Source organism: Macaca fascicularis, chromosome X (assembly GCF_037993035.2).
Source record: "Macaca fascicularis isolate 582-1 chromosome X, T2T-MFA8v1.1".
NCBI classification, from domain to species: Eukaryota; Metazoa; Chordata; class Mammalia; order Primates; family Cercopithecidae; genus Macaca; species Macaca fascicularis.
Genome location: NC_088395.1, coordinates 138,641,322 through 138,665,936, shown reverse-complemented (window position 1 = coordinate 138,665,936; position 24,615 = coordinate 138,641,322). Strand labels below are relative to the sequence as shown.

Genomic DNA, 24,615 nt, shown 5'->3' with positions numbered 1-24,615 from the left:
GTAAGACCATGAGACATTTATGGTTGAGGCATTGATTTATTTTAAAGCAAAAAGCCTCCCTTTATCACTATTTTCTTTAACCCCATTTCTAGTTACATTGTTTGTGGAGGGCCTTGTTTAGTTCTTTAAATACTGGGAACAGTTTCATCATCATTAAATATTAACTGCTCACTGGAAGCAGAAGGTGAGCTTAATTAAGGTTGCAGTATTTACTAAATTTATGAGAGGAACATTTTAAGACACACACATATATGAAAGAGAGAGAGAGAAAGAAAAAGAAAAATAATCTCAGCAGTTTCTTTAGAGCTTTGTCAATTGTGTTCACATATCTGAAACATTTCATCCCAAATGAAAGTTACATTTTGGATGAAACTTAACATACTTGGTAGATATTCATGCCAGGCAGAATAGATCTTTATTTTTAGAAGAGAAAGCATTTGTATCAATACCTTGTTTTCGTGTCTGTAGAACAAAAATAAACAGTAAGTTGGCCTAATTTTCAGATACTTTTTAAAAGAATCATTTGGCTAAAAATGCCGCTTAAATACATGATACATTTAGAGTTTGGAATTTTCCCTGGGCATATGCCTGATACTCTAAACCTCATACAATTGTGTTTTATTTTTAATTAGTAATTATTATGGGAACATAATAGTTGTGCATATTTGTGGGATACATGTGATATTTTGATACAGGCATACAATGCGTAATGATCAAATCAGGGTAATTGGGATATCTATCACCTCAAACCTTTATCATTTCTTTGTGTTGGGAACATTCCAATCCTACTCTTTTAGTTATTTTAAAATATACAATAAATTGTTATTAACTGTAGTCACCCTATTGTGCTACTGAATACTAGACCTTATTCCTTCTATCTAACTGTATTTTTTACCCATTAACCATCCCCTCCTTATAAGCCCTTGCTAACTACCCTTTCTAGCCTCTGGCAACGAGATCATTCCACTCTCTGTCTCTATGGGTTCAGTGGGTTTTTGTTTTGTTTTTTTTCTCTCGCATATGAGCAGTATTGATCTTTCTGTGCCTGGCGTATTTCACTTAACATAATGTTCTCCAGTTCCAATCATGCTGTTGCAAATGACAGGATTTTGTTCTTCTTTATGGTTCAATAATATTCAATTGTGTATATGTACCACATGTTCTTTATCCATTCTTCCGTTGATGGAAACTTAAATTGATTCCATATCTGGGTCATTGTGAATAATACTGTAATAAACACAGGGGTGCATCTCTTTGAAATACTGTTTTCCTTTCTTTAGGACAGATACCCAGCAGTGGGATTGCTGGATCATATCATAGTTCTATTTTTAGTTTTTAGGAGAACCTCCATACTGTTGTTTTTTTTTTTTTTTTTCAGTGGCTGTGCTAATTTACATTCTCACCAACAGTTGCCTACTTTCCTACAATTTTAATAACAACTTGGCACAAAGGTTTCAGTAGAACTTTTGGTGATGAAATGTATACTTTCCCTAACAAAATATAAACTTAGTCCATGCCTCAAAAGTATTTTAATGGCAGTCCATGTCACCAAGTAAAAACTTTCTGCGTGGAAATTCCATTTTTGGTGTTAGGTTGGTAGTAGGGTAGGAGTGTGAGGAAAATGCTTATTATAAAGTGGAGACATTTGGCCTCATTGGGGGATTGAAACATAATTTCACACAGACTAATTCACCCTGCAAACAATCATTCTGATACCATGTTTTACATTTCTTTATCTGAAAGAAGATTCATGTTTAACAAAAGAGGAACTGATTTTCATCTTTGTACTGCTAATTTCAAAATGCGGAGGTAAATCAATAGCTATATCTACCCTTTAAATAAAGTTTGAGTGGCGAGATATGTGGCTGGCTATAAAGACATAATTATTTAATTTATTCTGAGCCGCACACTGAGCCCTGCAAAGATAAATTGTTTAAATCTGAACAATAATCAGTGCCTTTCTCACCTTATACTCTTCATAAATTTGTAAGATATTTTTGCAAATTAAATTCTTCTTTGAAACTTTTCATTTTACTTAGAGACAGGAAATTTAATTTTGCCAAGTGGAAACCCCAAGGTTTGAGGTTGGTGCAAAACTAAAACCATTTGGAGGTGAGATTGCCCAATACCTTCTGACTTCCCAGGTTTCAGGACAGCGAAAACTCACTTGAGACCCTTAAGTCTTGGAAAGCCTAAAATAATTAGCATGGTTTCAAGGGGCAGAAGTCACAATGTAGGAAAGCCAGTTAGGCAGAGAATGCTTGACGTTCTTATTTCAGAAGTTCCTTGACTAAAGCCTTCAAATGAAAGACGAAAGCCACGGCAACCATTTGGAAAGATCTGACGAAACTTACAGCTTTGAAAAGGGGTGTTGGGAAGATGATTGTGGGATGTTACTTTGAAGTAATAGGAAAATATCCATCTTGTTAGCTCTTGGGAGATCAGGGGTGGGCAAAAATGGCATTTCAACAGAAGAGCCATTTTTGGGGAGTTCACTCTATTTTTCTATTTAAGAGAGAAATCAAAATGAAAATACGAAGGAAAACTAACTTGACCCGTAAAACACCATACAACTTGGTTTAAGCTTTAGTTTCTTTACCTATAGAATGAGGAAGTTGGATTAGATCAGTATTTTCCTAAGGGTGTACTAAAGAGAGATGTTAACGGTAATATGTTGAAAAAAGGGGGGATGGTTTGTGAGTTAAACAATGTTGGGAAATGCTGGGTTAACAAAGGTAACCAGGTTTCTTTACTTTAGGACATGTGAGAGCCTTTATCATACTCTTGTGTATTGTCAGCCTACAAGCGAGGAATATAAAGTGACATTTCTTATACCTAATTGACCAGTGAACCCAGCGTTTGAGGTTCCTCTCTTGGTATTAGTTGTCTGTGGTACACACTCTGGCAAATGCTGGACTAAATGATCTCTAAGAGCCTTTCCAGCTTTACTATTTGATCTTTCTATGATATATCCGTAAACATATAAACTTCCCCAGAGCAGTACAATTTTACTACTTCTGACCTTACTAATTCTTAATCTTTGATCATTCCAATGAAAGAGTCTGCATTCTTACTGAAAAAATAAATTCAGGACTGTGTCTGGCAATTGCTTAAATGTTCACGATTGTAATGTGAGGCTATTATGGATTGCCATTTTTCTTGAATATATTATTTGGTTCATTAGAATTAGCCATACCTCTCTACTTTGCGCTTTCTTTTAATGTAAGTAATCAAGTATTGACTGAAAAAGATATCTATGCAAATAATGGCTATTCATCTGCATGCTGTGAATCTGTACCTTTATAGCGCTTATGTGTGCGTTTAGAAACATGATGCTAAGCAGTTATTTCCCTGCACTTTAATGATTGACTTTTACTCGAATTTGAGTATTCCAAAGACAGGGCTGAAGGGGAAAAAAAAAAAAATTAACCACCCCTCACCTCTGCACACACAAATAAAAACCTTAAAAACTTAAAAGCCTCATCTTTATGTAACACCTCATATACTCAAAAATCTGTTCTGTAAAATCGGAGTTACGGGTTAGGCAGGTGTTGGTCACACACCATCCCCCTCTTCATCCTAGCCTAAAGGGGGAGCTCCAGGGGACATCGAGGGTATTTAAATATACTGTTGCGCCACCGGTGGGTGGGAAGGTGGAGTGGCTGCCAGGGTAGCGAGCCGTGTGAAGCTTTTGGTGGGAGGAGCTATGGATCAAAAATTGCTGTCTCCAACAGTCAACTTCCTTAAATTTCCTTGCAGCTGATCAGGTAAGCTGGGGCTGAGAGTGCCTTCTACTTTACTCTGGGCAAATGAAGGCCTGGGAGAGCCTGGGCTGATTCCATGGAGAGGGCTGCTAAGAATCTTAAGGTAAAGAGGTAAAATGGGTTTTCAAGGATTTGCCTTTATTGAGCTCAAGTCATCAAGGCAGAAGAACAGAGCGGGAGAGGGCTGCCAGATAACATATTGTATGGGGCATACTTATACTAAAAAAAAAAAAAAAAATTCACTGTTTATCTGAAATTCAAATTTACCTGGGAGTCCTGCATATTTATTTGATAAACCTAGCATCTCTAGAAAGGATCTTAAGCAGAAGCCCTAGCTGGGGAATAAAGGGGGCAAGCAGCTGGTACCCTGTTTGTCCTGACTTGTAAATCGTTGTGGCAAGTGAGTGGATAAGGTGTCCAGAAAAAGGAGGTAAAGAAGCCTAGGACCAGGAGATTTGACTAATGGGTCAGAGAGAAACACCTCCTTATGTTCTTAATGAAGTCTGTGTAGAAGGAGATGTTTGAAATTATATAATTTTATGTGTGTTTTATTTCTTGGAGTAACAAATTCAGTACCATTACTTTTTCTCTCCCTTTTTTTCCATTCTTGATGACAGTTTATGTTGGCAGCTATCAGCTGCTCTAAAGACAGCGTCTAGGAATACTTTGCATCAGGAATGCCTTCTGACTTTTGATAAATTGGTACCAATGTGCTTCATTGTGTTTGGGTTTTAATTTTATTCTGGTTGGCTGGTTTGTAAATAGATGATGCATTTTTGATGAGCTTATTATTGACCATTCAGTTAATATTTTTCTACAGCGATGGACAGTATTCGATGAGAACCGAGGTAAAAAGTGTGTAAGTGGGGTGGAATAGGGCAGGAAGTAGATTTGGGTTATTAGTGAGGCAGGCTTGCTTTCACGGTGAACAGCTTCTGGGATTTTTAGTGTTATTTGCTGTTCAAAAAATTTCTGAGAAAAAGATCAAGCTCATGATCATTTGAAAATAAATGTTTAACGTAAACAAAGCTAAGCGTGGGTCATGAAGGAAAGCCGCAAACATTTTTCTTGTAAGAAGGCATATGCATTAGAGAGCCACAAGAAGGCCCCACCTGCTGTGATTTTCCTAAAGCCACCTTTGTCTTAGTAGCTTCAGGGAATTTGACTTGCGGCTTGTTCAGAGAAATTCAGGATGGGGGTGGGGCAGTTGGAGAACGCAGTTTTTTTCTAAACTGACCCTGGAAATGCAGGGCCCTCCTGGGCAGGCCCAGGTGCTGATTAGATATGGATCTGCTGCTGGCTCCTTTATTCGTCCGGTGGGGCCCTATATCCTGAGGGCCTTTGTGGCCAGAGACCCCTTGGAATCAGACCAGAGTTTGTGTCTGTGGGCCTCATGGATTCATGTCACTTCTGGTTAAGTTATACTAAATTATCAGGATGTTTCAGCTGTAATGGTCACATATTCCTCAGGGTCTATATTCATAGGAAAAAAAAAAAGTTAGGAACTAGCTATTTTCTGGACCTGAATAGAATAACGGTTCATTTGGAATAGACAACCAGGAGCAGCCTCAGTCTTGTGTTGACTATTGTTCTCTTCTTGGAGGGAGAAGAAAGAACTTGTGAAAGAAAATAACAAGAGAAGCACTTAGGCTTCTAAGGCAGACTTAGTGTTATGCCCTATAAAATTATTCTCACAAAGTTCAAAAAACGTGTATGGCGGGACGACTATTCATCAGGCACACACACACATCCCTGGAGATTGAAAGTGGAGGAAGATGTAGTTCTGCCGTTATACATACTCAAAGTCTAATAGAGGAGACAAGCATGCAAACAATTTATCGACATACACAGCGATAAGAGCTACAATAAAACTGAGTACAAGGTGCAGTTGGGAGCACAAAGAAGGGAGAGATAAATGGAGGCAGGAGTGGGGAGATGGTTCCAGGAAAATCTTTACAGAGGAAAAGTCATTTGAACTGAGAATCCATATTGGGTAGTGAAAGTCTGGAAACTTGGCTTATGTGCTTACTGAGCTGCTTATGAATCAGGACAAGTCACCTCACCCCTTTGGCCTTCACATTCTCTGTAAGATAAAGGTGCACAAGATGTTCCCTACAATCCGATTCAGCCCTAAACTGTTTCCATCCTGGGAATCAAATTATCTTAGTGGGCTATTTCAGAACAAAAGTGTGATTGTTGAGCCCAGTACTCCCTTTGTCATTGGGAGATCAAAATGTGAAAGTTCTCTGGAGACAGATAGGCAAGAAAATTCTTCTGCTCTCCCCCCAGCTTCTTGCCTGTTCAAACTTATTATCTGGTTTGCACCAAAGTCATTGCCCTGTGTATGTGTGTATGGGATGTGTCAAGAAAACAGAGTTGGGACAGCATGAAGAAGGTGGGTACAGTGCTGGCTGCAATGGTAGGGGGTACTTGGCTGGCCCTCTCCATAGGGGTCGACGTTCAGCCTTATTAATTTTGCCTTCATTATATTTAAGAAATGGTTTATCAAAGACTTTTCCCTCTAAATTTCTTGCCTGCATCTCACATTTAACTTAAAAGTTGTATGCAGAATTTTAAGGCTGCTCTTTGTGCATTTATATCAATATTTATAGATGATACATTATTTGGAGGAGAAAATGATGCAGATTATCCATTTTTGTAAAGACGGAATTCTAAGAGGAAGAAAGTGGGAAATTTGCCAGTAGAGTGCTGATATCTGGCTAATAACTCATTGTATGTTGATCTTGACTCAGGTTTTTCCTAGCTTTAATAAATCTGTGATGCTTGCAGGAACTAGCCAAATTGGTACATAGGATTTGTAATTCTGAAATCACTGTTACTTCCTCTGAGAAGCCATGTCTATGCATGTAAGTATGTTACAGTGGGGCACTATCGTCAGAATTCTTTCATTTAATACATGATGATTAAAATGGAATAACAACATTTTTCTTCATAGAACAAATCATCTGTTGGGTGCCTTGATTTAACATTTAACTTTTAACTGTTGGCAGTCTAGCAGATCAGTGAGATTATGTATTTGAAAAATAATCCAGTTATAATTGTATTTGAGAGACGATATTTAGGGTTTTTTTTTTTCTCTCTCTAACTCCATATGTATTTGAAGAAGCAAGTCATTCTGCAAACAGCTGTTTCTCTTAAGATACTGTGGCTGACAAAGGGTAATTTGCAGACTCCCAGGTTCCTTTTCTTATTCTGATGTATGGTAGGGCTTTTTCTCATGAACGTAAAGTACATTTCACAGAGTTTTTCTATCACCCAGTGCCTGGGAAGTCTTGTGTCTGACAGACTGACTCTCATAACTCCCTAGACATAGGTGGGATTTGAATCTCTACAATGAGACTTTTCTCTCTTAGTCAAAGGCTTTGTATTCATTTGGGAGAAGCCTGAAGGTAGGAAAAAGGTAATAGATTGAATTTGGGAGGCTTTATAAATGTTCTGCAACGTATCCCTTTGTCTGGCATCAACTTCTTGATGCAGATGTACTTCAGAAATGTCATCGGCTATTTTCTCCCCCTGCTTGCTGCTTTTTGAGTGCATTTTTCAAAGACAGTAGATGGGAAAGGGGAGTTAGAAGATTCATATGATTCATAGGTGTAGTAGCACATATTTCAGCAGAGAATCGCTTTCCTATTGAATCACTTTGCTATTTTCTTAACTCAGTAACACAGTGAAAGACATGTTTTTTAAGTCCAAAAGGAAATGGAAAAGGAGGGAAATTGAGGCAAGCATAAATGAGCTTGCACTCTAATCTCTTCGATGTTTCTTTAATTTTCAGTGTACATGGGAGGGGGGGAGAGAGAGAGTTAATTTTCATGTCTTGACTCCCCTTAGCTGCTGATTTTAGTATGTAGCCTGCTCTGCCAGAGGATGGCGACTGTCGTAGGTACATTTACAGAGTCTTTTAAGACTTGGTCTGATACTTTGCACTAGTGTGTGCCAACTCTGAACCTGTGGGTCTAGATTGGAAGAAGGAGGACTTGGGACACCATTGACTTGGCTAGGGAAACATGAAGGGTGAATTTTCAGAGCCAAGATGGCTGCTGGGCTATCACACCAAACTGTTATAGACCCAATGTGATAGGTACCTTGTGGCCCACTCAGAGTGCTTAGGTGGCCTACAGAAATCATTGGAACTTTCCTAGTACAGAGTCATCGATTTTCCAAAGGACAAAAACAATAGATGATTGCCTCCTCCACTGGGACAGTCCCTCCCTAATCCCCACTCCATCCCAACCTTACATGCCTTACCAAAGCCTTAATTCTATACAAGGATTAAAAAACAAGTGTTAACAGATGTCAAAAACCAAGTTTGTTCTCTCCCAAACACCAATTAAAGTATTTTGGCCTATAATTACGTTTGGGCCTCTTGAAGAATGAATGCTATGTAGACGAGATTTATTATCACCAAGTGTTGTGCGTATAAATATATTATCCTGAGTTCTAATGTCGTTTTGAAAAAAACAGGGGCATAGTTTTCTTTTGAAATGTTGTATTCCATGGATAATATAGATATTAAATTACTTGGTCTCCTCATCTATTGTTTGGATAGAGAATGCAGATTTTTATTTTATTTTATAAGCTTTCTGGAACATAAGCAGCAGTCTCTGGTAAGGTGGTGTTGCTATGCATTTGCATTGTTATAGAATTAAATTATGGATTCTGTCATTCAAAATAGAAGCTTTATAAATCAAGTAAAATCTCATAACTAAGATGAATAAGTTTCTTTAAATCTCATGCTGCCTCATATTCCATACTTTAGTTTTATAGCCCAACTTGATATAATTTTTTAAAGTGTAATTCTCTTTTTTTCTATTTCTGTGTACTGCTTTTGCTCTGCTAAACTGTCATTATTTCCCAAAAAAAAGCTTAAGATAAGTTACTTTATGTAAAGGATAGTGATATAAAAGCACAAAGGCATGTTCACTTCTTTATCTGTATATTGGCAGGAAATGTGCCAAATACAGTGTGTTCTCTCCCTCCCTTTCTTCTTCTCTGTCTGATTACATTCAATGTAGATGATATTAAAACTCAGTTGTAACAAATGGTGAAATTCCAATTATTCTTTTTTCTTTCTTTTCTTTAACTTATCTAATGTTTGGAATTCCTGAATATGAAAGACAGTCTTAATTATATAGTTTTTTTTTTTTTTTTTTTTTTGCAGTGGAGTTACAAATTGTGTTCCATGCTTATGTATGCTAATTGTCTAAACAAGCTATCTAGGTGGCTCTGTAATCCTTAAGCAATACTGCTGAGCTGCCTAATTTGTTTTCCCACTACTGCTGTCTAACTACCCCAAAGCACAGGAATTAGAGTGGTGGCCCTAACCGGGAGTATGCAGCAAGATGAAAAATAGTCAAATGAGAAGGAAGGTCAGTAGTAAGTTATTTAGACCTGGTTAGGCAGCAGGGTCTCCAAATGCAGCTGCAATTGGTTAAAAAAACAAAACAAAACAAAAGACTGTAATTCAGAAGAGAGGTCAGGGGTAGAGATAGAGATTTAAGATCCGAGCAATTGTACAAATAGATGGAACTTTGAGACAACTTAGTCTCTCCAGGGAAAAGAGATTAGAGAGGAGAGAGCAAGAGGATTTAGAACAGGGCCTTGGGGAAATCTTTAATGTTAGGGTGTGGGAGGAGGAAGAGAAACCCTGAAGTAGAAGTATAAACTAGAATGCTTGGCTGTGGAAGTCACCAAGTGCCACTGCCTCCATCAGCTGTTAATTCTGAGCCGGATCACCTCAGTTATGTAGATGGACAGTGGAGAATCTAGGAACTGAAGATCCTTGTGACTTTCTGCCTTGCATCACGTTGGTGGGTGTAAAAAGAAGCTTATGGTTTCTCTTAGGGGTACATTTATGGGGAAAAGACCCCCATTATTGTGATTTAGCATACACAGGGGTCTGCTTATACTCATTATATATGTTGAAATTGTGTAGCTATTCCTAGGCTACTTTTAAGAATTTAGGAGGATTAGGTTAACATGATTCTTAACTCATACTACCAATAAATTATTCTTTCTCCAAGATTTGCATAGAAATACAGAAGTACATAAAACTAAGATAGCATTTGATTTTGTAAATCATTTTAATTTAATTAAATGTAAATTGAGCAATGGGAAAAACAAAAAGACAAACTCGACAGAAAACAATGATGTGTCTTTTAATCTCTCACACTGACTTTTAAGTTATACTCAGCTTATTGACAGAGGAGGTAAAACAATAGAGCCACCTTGTCCTAGTGATCTAATATTTAAAAAGAGCAGTTGCAGTGCATCTGGGTTTGCATTATATGTAGCTCTAGAAAAGTTTTGAAGGACACATCTTGATTCTCAATGACATTATAGGAATGTTTTAATAACAACTAAACAATGGAGAAGCCATTGCATAAACTGTGTAGGCATCATAAATAAGGAAACTGCACATAGCATGTGTTGAATGAAAACACTTGGTGAACAAACTCATTTTTCTCTTGGGAATTCAGGTGGCCTAGCAGCTTGCACTCTTTGGTCCAAAAAAAAGTTGCCCCTTTGCTCCCCACCTTCCCCTCCCCCAATAACCTCATGTACTGTAAAGAATCTTAGCATCTATGGGAAATAGAATTGTTTGCAGTTGTGCTTTCTTAAAAGGTTTATGGTGGACCTAGTAATCCAAATAAGAGAGAGTCATTAGCTTCTTTGTATACTGCTCGTGAGTTAAACACAGTAATGGGTCACATTGTGACAATGTGATCAACAACTAGTCCAGTGACATCCTTTGCTGCTACATAGTAAACACCATAATCAGCGGCCATGCCAGCATTTAGGTGACACCAAAAGCATGTTTGATTCCACGGACCTGACACACTATCCTGTCTTGAAAGTGCTTACCATCAATAAAAAACATTCAATTAGCTGAGGTTCCAAAATACACTTTGGTCTCCATCATGCAAGTGATCTAAGGCCATTGTCTCCGGAACCTAAAGAACAAAATGGCTGCCGGGCATAGGGATTTATTATTTCATTAACAGACTGTCAGTGAATTTCAGGGTATTTCTCGCTTTATGTGGATTCAAGATGAAGAGTTTTGGAGCTTAGATTGTCCCCAGATAATGGAGTCCAAAATTTATCTATTTGTGTATAGTTTTAATTAAATATTTTCCCCATTCTTCATTGTTAGGGTCGGTGTACTCGAGAGAACTGCAAGTACCTTCACCCTCCTCCACACTTAAAAACGCAGCTGGAGATTAATGGGCGGAACAATCTGATTCAACAGAAGACTGCCGCAGCCATGTTCGCCCAGCAGATGCAGCTTATGCTCCAGAACGCTCAAATGTCATCACTTGTAAGTCGCAGCTATGTTTTGAAAATTGCCAATAAAGATCTACAGTGGAATAACCTGGCAGGGACTTGCGGAAATTAGTTGCAACAGGATTTAGGACACAAACTAATATGTTCATTGACACTACAGAGCTGTGCACTTGAAGAGAGCAGTCAGGTGTGTTGCACTGAAAACCTGGCTGCATTTATGCATGAGTTCAGTTTATAAAAGAATATGGATAAAGGAGCAGGGGCATTTTAAGATAAGGAGAGTTGATTATTGTTACATGGAAACCTTTGAATTCTAGGACATTAAGTCAAACAAAGTTTCTTGTTTGATGGGGATTTTGGTGTTGTTTTGTTTTGTTTTGTTTTGTTGTTGTTTTTTGAGACAGAGTTTTACTCTTGTTGCCCAGGCTGGAGTGCAATGGTGCAATCTAGGCTCATTGCAACCTCTGCCTCCCGGGTTCAAGTGATTCTCCTGCCTCAGCCTCCCAAGTAACTGGTATTACAGGTGCCTGCCATCACACCCAGCTAATTTTTTTGTGGATTTTTAGTAGAGACGGGGTTTCACCATGTCCAGGCTGGTTTTGAACTCCTGACTTCAGGTGATCCACCTGTCTCGGCCTCCCAAAGTGCTAGAATTACAGGTGTGAGCCTGGCCTGTTGTTGCTGTTAAACAAACTTTTTATTGTGAAATAATTTTAGATTTACAGAAAAGTTGCAAAGGTATTAATAGTACAAAGAGTTCCTATATTACCTTTCACCCCGTTCTCCCCACTGTTAGCATCTTATATTACCCTGGTAGATTTGTCAAAAGCAAGAAACGGGAATCACACGTCATTACTATTGACTAAACTCCAGACTTTATTCAGATTTCCCCAGGTTTTCTATTAATGTAATCTTTCTATTCCAGTGTCTGATTCAGGGTACCAAAGTGCATTCATTTGAATTTTGCCTCCCCTCTCTTCTCTGCTCTGTGACCATTTCTCAGTTTTCCCCAATTTCCCATGATCTTGATGGTGGCTTTCCCTTATCTTAGCTACAGGGTTTCCCTATGCAGAAATTAGTAAGATTATGTCATTCTAGACAAATATCTACTATTTTGTGGACTTGTGAGTTTAAATGGATTCTTTATAAAGTACTTAAGCTGTATCTGTTCATATTATTCTATTGAAAATTCATCTTGTCCCTATGCCTTAAAATATAAACTTTCATTTTGCTTTTACACCTCTTAGGGTGAATTGAAAACTGTCCCTTTTCTGCTATAGTTCTTCAGGCCTCACATTTAGTTCAGTGGTGCCTCATTCTAATTCCAGCTGACCTACTTCCTTTAAACTATTAACAGGATAAATTTGAAAATCCTGTTACCTTTATTTGTTACCCATTTAATCAGTGACTACAATGAACTTGAAAGCTGAAATATGTATATAGTATTTAGATGCAATGAAAATGTGGGAGGACAATCTGCTGTCAGTAAAACCTATCTCATTATAAAGTTGATTCTCAGAATTCAAGGATATCTGTGTTGATATGGAACCCTTTAATGAGTACATCTTTATGGATATATGCAAAAACAGATGGGAGAGGCAATGATGAATCACTAAAGGTTTGCACCATACTCTTTCCAGAATGTCTAGACAGATTTAAGTAAAATAAATAGATGTCATGTTCTGTACTATTAGTTTACCAAAAAGTTTTGCCTTGGAACTCAGATTAATTATGTTGGTAAATTAGTTTCTAGAAGGTGAACTCCTCGAAGCTCCTCTTTGACCCTCAGTAATTCTTTACATCTTTGAACTCCTTGCGCAAACGCTTTTTCTGGGCTTTCACATACTGACGTATCTCAGTCCCTCCCTACTTCTAAGGGCAGAGGGAAGATAAAGTCTTTTGGATACTGAAAATTGTTATGAACAAAACCACAGAGAAGTGAACGTGCTTGGTAAGTCCAGAAAATGTGAGTGGCTGGGGAATAAAGCAAGGCAGCTTTTATTTTTTTTCCCAGTTTTATTGAGGTATAATTAACAAATAAAATTGTGTATATTTTAAAGTGTACAGTATGTGATGATTTGTTAGACGTATACATTGTGAAATGAGATGACATGGATGAACTTGGCAGGCATTATGCCAAGTGAAATAAGCCAGACAGAGAAAAAACAAATACTGTATGATCTCACTCATATGTGGAACCTTGAAAAAACTGAATGCATAGAAACAGAGTAGAAGGGTAGTTGCCAGGGGATGTGGGTGGGAGGGGATGGGGGAAGATGTTGGTCAAAGGTATAGCAAGGGAGATTTTAACGCACAATTACTACTCTCAGCTTCTCATGGGATGTCTCAATTCAAACTGAGCAAAGACTAGGAAGCAGATTTCATTATCAGACACCTGAGCCCAGTGTTTCCTACAGAGCTGGAGCATTTATCTTTTCAAAGGTCGAGGGACAGCTTCAGGGTACTAGTGAAATGCCTTGTTTCAGGGAATCAGAGAGCAAGAAGTGGGGTAAAGTAGGGGTACAGAGGAAAGCCGTTCTATTCAGCCTCTGCTAGAGTCTCTCCAATTCAAGTCTCAACCCTTCAAGTGTTATTGATCATGCTAGCTCATACTGGAGAATAGGGAGTAGCTTTTTTGAGAATCCAATAAGAAATCCATTGTGCTTTCCAGCCTCTTCACTTGTGCTTTCTAATTTGATTCTCCATCCTTTCTATGTTAGAATATGTTTCCCTGTTTTTTCTTCAATGAGGGTAATTTTAGATTTCAGATGACGGAAGATGACTGATATGATTCACAGGAGTACAATTTATTTTATAGAATGTTACAAGATACAAGGCATTACTTAGAAGACCCAAGGGAACAATTGGAAATTGCTTCTCTACCTTGTAGGTTATTTAATGATAGCTATTATGATGCAATGAGCTGCTAAATGATTAATTCCTGCAGTTATTATGTATACAAAAATCTAACTCCAAGATGGTTGATATATTCCTCTTCTATGGTCTAAGGAAGCCACTTTATAGGCATGGTGTAACTGAGCTAGTGTGAGCAATTTTAAATAACATTTACCAGCCTGATTTGGAAAAAAAATTTCTTTGTTGTAGATCTTGATATTATTACAGAAGTAATGTATGATTTTACTTAATTTCTCTGGTACCTACTCTCCCTCAAACAACTCTCTATCCCTTTCAATCACCGCACCCAATAATCTGATTCTTGTCTCTAAGATGGTCATGCTTTTGTTTAAGAAATTTCCAGTCCTGATATTTGTAGGGTTGCATATTAAGACCCATTTGTATCACTGGCTTGAACTTCATGTCTTTCCACAAAGAATACTTTGATCTGTTTCTAGGATACCAGAAGAGCACATCTGCCTTTGCAGAATTGAATATGGTTTGCTTATTATAAGCCCCTAGATAAAGGGAATGTCAACCTAAATGCGATGGTACCTAGAGAACAGATTCTGTTGAGTGTAACTGAACAATGAATAAAAGCCACACCTAGTCAATTTGGGTGGAATGCTTGCTGGAACAGGCAAGTTTGTTCACTCTATTAAACAGATCTGAATTGACATTTGCCAGTATAAAAGTCCATCTCTGAAAGCTTTTTTTTTTGGCTTTATTAAGGAAGTTCAGCAGGTGAAACAAAAGGTGTGACTACCTAGTATTTTTCAATGCAGTTTAAAAGAGATTGTTCCTGATGTTCCCAGCAAAAAAAGTATAAGTTGAAGTATCCCCTTGCCATAATCAGGAGGCAAATACAACCACTATAGAAGAATATTAGAAAGAGTAGGAACAGTGGATTACCCTGAAGCAAAGCGAATGTTTTAAAATTTTGGTTTTACAATTAGAAATTTTAGTTATGAGGAAAGATTCTCACTACTGGATGTGGTGTATGTATTTATAAAGTGAATATGATATTACAGGCTGTTAAAATGTTTTATTTGGACATTTTGCATATCTACACCTGTCCATATCCAAACTAAAGGAATACCTGGGAAATTCCTCTATTTTCTCTCTTTGAATGTAGTGATTCACATGGAAACAGATCCTGACACACAAGTGAACTTGACTCAGTAGAGTGTATTCATTTGATTATTTATATAGAGATTGTTGATTCAGCACATTTGAGGTTGCATTGGGGTGTGCCAAGTCCTCAGGTTCTGTTGTATGCTATACATGGCTGGCATTCCTGTGGCTAAGTTACCAAGTTCCAAACCATGGAGGCCATAAACAAGGCTTCCTCTCTAGGTTTTCCTTTATCTCAAATTGAATCATCTGATGTCTGCCTGGATCCCCCTCCACCTTTTTACATCATTATCATAATTCTATTTACCAAATATATTTCTCATAAACAGGCTTATATGTTTATCTCACATTAATGTAGTAAGGAATGAAGGTTATGTAATGCTTCAGAACCAAGAGAAAAAAATAATAGAAAGTTCAAATAGGTACGAGGAAGGGAGATATACTAATTAATGAATAATATTATTTTTAGACTCATGTTTTTAATTTTTTTCTCTTTTACTAAAGGGCTACAAGGTGTTATATTACTTAGGTATATATTACTTATAAATTTAGGACTAGAACAATTTTAAGTGACTAGAGATAAAATTGGAAAATATTTATTTACTTTTTAATATTTATTTTTTTTGAGACACGGTGTCACTCTGTGGACCAGGCTACAGTGCAGTGGCATGATCATAGCTCAATGTAGCCGCAAACTTGTGGGGTCAAGTCGTCATCCTGCCCCATCCTCCTGAGTAGCTGGGACTACAGGTGCACATCACCATGCACAGATAATGTTTTTTAAAAAATTTTTTTGAATAGAATTAGAAATGTGATCTCACTACATTGCCCAGTCTGGTACTGATTTCCCAGCCTCAAGCAATCCTCCTGCCTTGACCTCCCACAGTGCTGGCATGCCTGGCCTACTTTTTAATTTTTGTAAGTCAGTCGTTAAATGATATAGTACTTGAAAACAAGAGGACAAATATTCATATTAGAGTTACAGTTTTTTAGTTCATATAAACTTAGTTTATTGATTGAAATATGTATGCTGTTTTAAAAAACAGTAGTTTTGTCATGGCTCTTTTATTAACAATTATTATTTTAAAAGGTGGCCCAGATATTGTGTAGGTTTAGTAGAAAAGAAAACTGTGTCCATATTCTAAATTACCAGTCTCATGGTCAGTACAGAAATTATAACATGTTTTAATGAAGGTTCCACAACAGGTTTTTCAGTTCACCTACTCATGTAATGATGAATGATGGCATTTAGTACTTTCATCTTGATGTGGTGACATTACATGTTTTGTAAAAGGATTTTTGCAAAATTTTCAAGTCAGGAAAAGACAGACATTATGTAATTATAAGGTTAATATGCTCTTAATATAATTACAACAGTCATGATCATGTGAACTTCCCCACTGAGATTGACCAAATCACATCACAGAAGTGCCTGGAGTGCTACCATGCCATAATCATCTGGACTTTACTATATTTTCTGAAAGATTAGACAAAATTTTACTTTTAGGTGTACCAACTGAAGCCTATTGTTATCTGTTTGTTCAACTAATATTGTTTTTAAGGTAGACTTACCTTCAAACTAACATGAGGGGTTTAGGGATGCTCATTTGCATGGTTTCCTTCCAAAACCCTGAGAGGGGTCCTAGCAACGTATTTAAAATGTGTTTGTAAAATTTGCAAAATATATTTGTGTGTTTCATTCTTAAGGCTTCACTTCCCCACCCAGTGGTCTAAGCTTCAGACCCCACAGATCCTAGATTTGCTCCTCATTGCAATTACTGGTCCAAAGTAGAGTAGTTATTCGGGCCTTTTGCTAATAAGACTGTGTATGTCACATAGCTTAAAGCTTCTTTTACGTTAAAACAAAATAAATCCCCTAGCAGTCCCTTTGCTGCTTTGCCCCACCTCTGTTAATAGACACTGCGAAATCTGCTTTTTTCAAAAGTTGAATGAAAATGCTACACTTTTACAGTCAAACAGAGGACACTTGTACATATGATATCTTTTATAGTGCCCAGTTTCTTTGATAGTCACAAATCTCAACATTCTCCCTTTATCATCCTTTATATATTCCCATGAGATGAATTATATGTAACCTCCTCTATTTTGTGTCCTTCTCCTTTGGGGCTGGTTAGCTTGGTTAGTTGGAGCCTGCTGCTAATGAGACCATGGTGGCCTGTGAGCTTCACTGTTCGTGGTCGCAGTGTAAGCTACAGCCAGCTGCCTTGAGATTGCTTGCTGTTGATCACAAATGAGGTGAAGGCTGGGAGTTTGGTGGGCTCTGTGAAATATTTTTTTTTTTTTTTTTACCTGCAGGTTGATATGGCTCAGTAATTTGTCAATGAGAGGAGACCTTATATAAAAACCTGTGGTTGCCCTACCACCTGATAATTAAAGTGGTACCCCCAAGCGTTTGTAATTTGCCTTAATATCCTGTAATCATTTGTTAAATATTAATTTACACCCTTCTTTCCATAGTCTTATCTCTTGAACCACTCTGGATACCAGTCACATTAGCAATTCATTAATCACCTGGATTATACACGTTGTGAATTACACACTTTGTAATAAAGTTACATATTTTTATCTATAGTATCACTAAATCACTTTTTTTAGAGCTCTTAATTAGGTACCTTCTAGTATGGATTTAGCCACTCCAATTTTAAAAATACATGCATACATACATACATACACATATGGGATTCATGTATGTATATATGTATGTATAAAATACCCTGTGCTTTTCATACTGTTTGATCTAGCAATTCATATCTTTATCAAAAGACAGTTTAGGACTAGCCATCTGCCTAAAGTCTTCCTCAGCGGAGAGCAAGACTGAGGATTTATTCATTCTCTTTGCCACCATTTTTGAAACTACTTTTACTTCTTTTTGCACTCTGATTTTTAAATTGGGTTGCTCTATTTAGTAAATCAAAAATTAATTAATGGTTTAGGAATCCCTTTTTATTCAATTCAGTAAGTATTTATCGAGCATATACTCTGTGACAGGTATTTAAATGAGTAAAGGGTGGATGAAAAGATGATCAAGAAACAAACTCTACCCTCTAGGAATTCATTATGTAACAAAAGTAAGATGTTGGATGAATATCTTCTGGTCCCCTTAATTTCTGATTTGTACCTGATTCTTCATATTTTTATAGCTTTGGGCCTCTCTTTTTTCCACATAGAATTATCTTTCTATTAGCCATGCAAGGGTCTGTTTTGGTTTGTGTTGTTTTGATGGTGGTGGTGGTGGTGGTTGTAATTGGTCAAACCCCTGATAATGTTAACTCTTAGCGTGCCTATTTATCTAACTTTCACTGACATCTTCATAAATAGTCTCCAGGTTTCCTGTGGGTTCCTTGCTTTGCTTATCTCTTCCTATTTGTCTCTCAAAAACCCACATTTTGTTTATACCCTTTGTTAAAACTAGATAACCACTTAATTTTTTGAACTACTTTAATATTTTTGAACTACTTTAATGAGGTATGATTGACACACAAAAGCTGCACATGTTCAATGTATGCAAATTGATGACTTTGGAGACAAACAGAGGCTCATGATACCATTACTACAATCCATGCCACAAACTTAATTTTTTAAAAGTAATCTTTGTTTCCTACTAGATTACTAAAGTTAGTTGAATTGTCATTATTATTACACAGTGGTCACCAACAAATTTTTAGGTCAATTCCTGTTCACCTCCTCAGGAACAATGTCAAAGTTACCTGCTTATGAAGTGTCAATCATTTGCTCTCTACCTAGGTGATGTGCTGATCTGTGTTTAGGTACTCCTTTATGATTCCTGGCCTGCTGTTGTATTTCTCCTCCCAGCAAATATGGGTAGCTCTGAACCATGACTTGTGTTCTCATTTGTGTTACTCTTTATACCTCTTATACTCACAATCACCTATTGATCTTTCAACTAACCTGCCTGCCTTCAATGCTTCCTCTTACTTGGAGACTTCTCTGATTAATAAGATCAGAAAATCCAGGTCTAGGTGAGGACAATGGTTCACTTTTGACCCTTGAACATTTTTTTCCTTAGCTCTCTCTAGAGCCACGGCGACTTATTCATTAACAAGTACGATTAGTACTTAAATACCACCACTATCAGCTTGCATCTGTTTATAAAGTTAACTCTCAATTATTGAGAAACCAATTAACTAGTCTGGAGGTTATGTGGGTCTCCTGCAGCCTGCATTTTGGCCACTTCAGTCCCCATGGAACATTACTCAAGCAGTGTGGAAATGACCAAGCAAATACTGTGAAAGAGAGATTATTCAATTGTACTCTGTGTGAAAATGAAGTCGGATGGAAACTAACATTATATATTTCAGTGCATTTGGGGATTATCTAAAGATAGAAATATGCATGATGACCATAAAAGGAGCTTCCTTTTACATTATATAAATGCTTGCAAATGAGCAATAAAATGCAGATATTATGATGCTAGTAAAATTTAAGAGTGCTATTTTTCTTGTATTAAAATTGGGTCAACAAATGGTTACCAAATGTTTACCCTTCTGTAAAAGAAAATATCTAGTCATTCAACTCCAGACAGAAACTCAGAGATGGAAGGCCCCGATTATTCTGTTGACCTTAGGCCAGGATTTTGAAATTTTTACATTCATCCAACAATAGTTGTAACTGATCTTGGATATTTTTGAGGTAACTACAAATAGATCTAGGCTATTGAGGAGACACAAAGATTGATTCAGCATAACATTTAATTTTCATTTCTTTATACTAGCTTGAGAAATAACCTGTTAAGTCATTGTTCCTAAAGTGTGTGTAAACTAGACATTTATTTGAGGCATAGTTTTGCATTGAATTGCATTGCCTCAGAATCCTTTAAGAGCAATCTGTGGTGGCTCTTAAAATTTTTACCTTTACAGGATTCCAATTGCTATTTCCTCATTCTTAGTCACTGAGTAGTGATTATACTAGAAACAAATAGTTAAAAATCCTAACGTTAGCAACTATGTAAAAGAGCATTTTAGTGAATACCTTAGTATTGGTTTACAAAGCCAAACATTTTCAGTTTGTGGAATCTTGCTACAAATACTAAATTCACGTCTATATATATGTATATATTTGGTGCTTTACTCCTGAAAGTGTTGGAGAATTTCATTTTTTGAAATCATTTAGAACCAAGGTCAGTGAACTTTCTTGTGAATGGCTAAATATAAATATTTTAGGCTGTGAGGTTCAAGAGGCAAAGTTGAGGGTATTATATAGGTACTTATATAACAAGAGAGGAAACAAGTATCTACAATTTTTTGTAATACAGGTCTACTAATGAGCACAATGAAATTTGTAGATGGACACTGGAATAAGAGTTTCCTATAATTTTCATGTTTCACTAAATATTATTTTCTTATTTTTTTCCATCATTTAAAACTGTAAAAAACATTCTTAGATTGCTGGCCATACAAAACACGGGCAGGCTGAATTTGGCCTATGGGCCCTAGTTTGCAGAGTCTTACTCTAGAACAGAGATTCTTAACCAGTAAGTAGTTCATAACCCCACACCAGGGGTGAGTGTTGTGGGGTCCTTGAACTTGCTGAGATCATAAGCAACATTTTTTGCATACATGAATTTTTCTGTGGACAGAGCCTGCAGTCTTCATCTGACTCTTGGAGAAGTCCTGGACTCAAAAAAGATTAGAAGCCACTGTTCTCTAGATATTTCATTAATTTTTAGGACACATTTCCTGAATGCCCAATAGTTCCTAAGCACTCTGCAAGTCACTGGGAACTCATGGGAATTTCTACTGTAGGAGCTAATACTGCTAGAGACATCGGGATAAATAGTTGTCAGGTGATCTTATTCATAAAGCCTGTTGTCGCCACCATTCTTGCTGGTTGACAAGACTCAGAAAGATGAAAATTTACACCTGGTTGTGGGAGGGACAGCCGTCTCTTTTCAAGTATTTAGTAAATAATTTAGGTTGGAATTTAAATATCTGAAACATTTGAGTGTTCAGACCATTTCAAGCTGTAAAGATAAATCAGAGTCAGCGTATTTAAAACCTTTTCCTTTACAATAAAAATTAACCCACAGATAGGTTCATGTTAGCTCAACTGACATCAAGGGCTGAGATATATGTAGAGACAGGATTAAAGTTGTTTATTAAACCTGAGCTTGTGAGCTTGCAGGCTGCTTGACTTAACCCATGGCTGTTAGTCAATGCTAAGCCCTTGAATGTTCAAATTCATGAAATGGAGTAGTTACCCTGGGGCAGAGGTGGTGGTGAGAAAACAGAAATGTCCAACTGAAAATAAATAAGCCACTCAGGAGTTCCTGCCTCTGCCCCAGTATTGACAATGGAATAGCTTGCTTCTTCTCAATAAACAGTGTTATAGAATGCATTTCATACTCAAGGAGGAAATAGTTATAAGTGCTAGGATACTAGTTTTAAGATCTAAAGATAGCATAGTTTGTGATGAAACCTTAGAAAAATCTAAATACTTGCAGCAAGCCCTTTACATTTTATATGTAGACTAATCATTAATTTATAGCTTTTTTTCCATACACTTGGAGCATATAACAAACCTAAGAAAGCTTAAAAGTAATCCAAAGAAAGCAGAATTTAGCTAGGAGAATTTCCCTGGTGAGTCACCCCAAAAAAGAAAAGAAAAAATTACGGAAGTAAAAAGCTACCATAAACAGAAAGCATTGCTTACACATACATTAGGCTTTAATATTATTAATTGATCAGCATTTATTAGTGATTAATAACTTTTTAATCTGGAAAATTCACCCACCTCCAGGTTTTTCTTTCAGTTCAAAAATTAATAGATGCAATAATGGTCCTGCTCATTTTTGTAAAAGGCAAAAGCAAAAAGCATGCAGGAGAATGGGCTGGTGGCTTCAGTGAGAAATTTACCAGTAAAGTCAGAGACAACAAAAAGTCAAGTGAAGAGCACTATCATGTGCTTCAAAAATGGAGTTTTTCTCAGAGATTTCTTGGTGATCTTGAGACAACTATGAATCATTACATCGATAAAGTCTGCCTTATTGCTGAAGCATGCCTGGGTGGCTGTTTCCAGAAGATTTCCTTCTCATTATATAAGATAATGTCACATCAGCTAGTTCCTGAGCTTCACATCTCATTCCATGACAGGTATCCCATATTCCTGTATTCTATTATATCATAAGACCTAGTTAGACTGGGTCAGCCCTTGGCTATTTGCCCCCAGACTTTAGAGTCCTCCTGACTATGCCATCATCTTTCCTGGCACCTGGCCTTCCCTTTCCACTTAAGGCTCTTAGCAACCATGCCTTTTCTACTCACCCTCATGAGTCTTGCCAATTTTTTGGCGCCAGATTCTTCCTGCTCTTCCTAATGTCCCAATCAGCTAATTTGATAAACTCATCTAAGGTAGAATGCTAATGGGGGAGTGCTTCCTTCTAAGCTGAATATGGTTTATAACAGGGTCTTCTTGGAATGCTGTGCGGGTGACAATTTCAAGTCTGTGTGGGGGTGAGGCAAAGAGTATACATTGCCCCTCACTTTATATTCCACAATTTGTATTTAGACTTGTTTCTATTAATGTGACTTAGCAGGTATGGGCACAGTTTGGCAAATGCAACAGATTCGGGTTCTTTTTAACATGAAAAAATTTTATAAAGCAAAAAGGAACGCATGTAATTAGTAATACACAGTGAAACACCACCAGTTTCACAATAACTACCTTATAGAGTCATTTTTAGAAATATACTACATTTAGTCATGATTTGTTATTCATTCATTAAGCTTTTAAAATGTATCATTGAGTATATCTGTCAACCAGTCATTCACTAAGTGTTGTGTACTATAGGGGAGATGAGAACTATCAAAGGAATAAGACCACATTGACAAGAAAAGATACCCACATGTGGAACAAACTGGGAAACAGCAAAGTGATAAATAATGTGACAGATAATAAAGGAAATACACATATCAAACTTTTTGAGTCCCAGGATCTTTGAAAATAGAAAAAACAGTAATACCTTTTTGCATTTCTGAGGCTTTTTTTATTTTTTACAAGTTACACTTAGTTTGTATACCATATAATCCTGTTATCTTATCTCTTCCTGCCTAACAGGGATTCTTGTAGCATTTCTAGTGCCTTCTTTTGAACTATGAATATCATCTGGCCCCCTAGATAAAGACAAGGCTAGGCAAGTCAGATTAGCTTGTGAAACAGGACCTCTAGGATGACTACAGTAAACAATAATTTCTTGTACACTTAAAAATAACTAAAAGAGTATAATTAGAGTGTTTGTAACAGAAAGGAATGATAAATGCTTGAGGTGATAGATACTCCATTTACCCTGATGTGATTGTTACATATAGTATGCCTGTATCAAAATATCTCAGGTAGCCCATAAATATAGATACCTACTATGTACACATAAAAATTAAAAAATTAAACAAAACAGGACCTCTAATTTAAAAAAATAACAAAATATAATGGACCATAGTAAACTCATTTTAGGTAGACATTAAAGCACTCACTTTTTCTAATTTATCCCTTTCTTCTTCAACTCCTTGCTGTGTTCCATAACTGTCAGCAGGCCAGAAAGACAGAAGCACAGTCAGTATTTGGTAGTACAGGTGGGGCCTGTGGTAGGACAGACAGCCTTACAGCCAAGCAGTATTGATGGGGAAGAGGAAGGAGGAAGGAAAGGGACTGAATGCAAAGGCCATGCCTGTGTAAGGAAACAAAGAAGATTGTCCATATGTGTATTGTCATTGGTGACATGGTTTTTAGGGAAAAAAGAAAGAGTTGGAGGAAACACATTTGGAACAGACTCTAGCAGTGAGATTTAATTTGGCTAATTCGTGACTGTTAAAGTCATGTGGCTTATTTTATCAGCTTACCAATAAAGTTATTACTTAAAGAGATTTGTTGGTTTAAAAGCAACTCCTCTATGGGAATTAGTAAGAGGCTAAAAATAAATCAGAAGAAACAATGGTAAATTTTGATGTGGCGTAAGTAATTTTGATGTTTCTGAAAGAATGCCTCTTTGTGTAATGACAGGAAGAATCTGTTTACCTCTAACATCTTTTTTTTTCTCTTTTAAACATACAGGGTTCTTTTCCTATGACTCCATCACTTCCAGCTAATCCTCCCATGGCTTTCAATCCTTACATACCACATCCTGGGATGAGCCTCGTTCCTGCAGAACTTGTACCAAATACACCTGTTCTGATTCCTGGAAACCCACCTCTTGCAATGCCAGGAGCTGTTGGCCCAAAACTGATGCGTTCAGATAAACTGGAGGTATTTGTGAAGATATATATAAATACCTGTAGAATAGATATTAACCTTACACATAAAGCAGTATTCTCAGAGCCCAATGTGTTGTGTTTTAAATAAGAGAACCCAAATTTCTTAGCTTATAGGGTATAACCTCAGAAAAATGTTAAACATTTTACTACTGCAATCATACCTTGTTATAAAGTGCATTGATTCAGCTGTATGGTGGGTCAAACAATATGTTAAGTGTACCCAGCCATAGACT

The 24,615-nt window shown here is 37.0% G+C and overlaps 1 protein-coding gene across 14 annotated transcripts in view; it reads left to right on the top strand.

The window, feature by feature from the left end:
* The window catches only part of MBNL3 (muscleblind like splicing regulator 3), a 117,335-nt gene that overhangs the window by 77,695 nt on the left and 15,025 nt on the right, over positions 1-24,615 (top strand). For 11 of the 14 annotated variants that reach the window (XM_074029192.1, XM_015444046.4, XM_074029188.1 and 8 more), the window contains 2 exons: positions 10,939-11,103; positions 24,183-24,374. In XM_074029192.1, coding sequence (XP_073885293.1) covers positions 11,050-11,103; positions 24,183-24,374 — 246 coding nt within the window. In that variant the 5' untranslated portion in view covers positions 10,939-11,049. Of the gene's footprint in view, positions 1-3,739; positions 3,868-10,938; positions 11,104-24,182; positions 24,375-24,615 lie in introns of those variants that run through there. The other 3 variants (XM_065538394.2, XM_065538393.2, XM_065538391.2) reach the window with 2 other exon arrangements.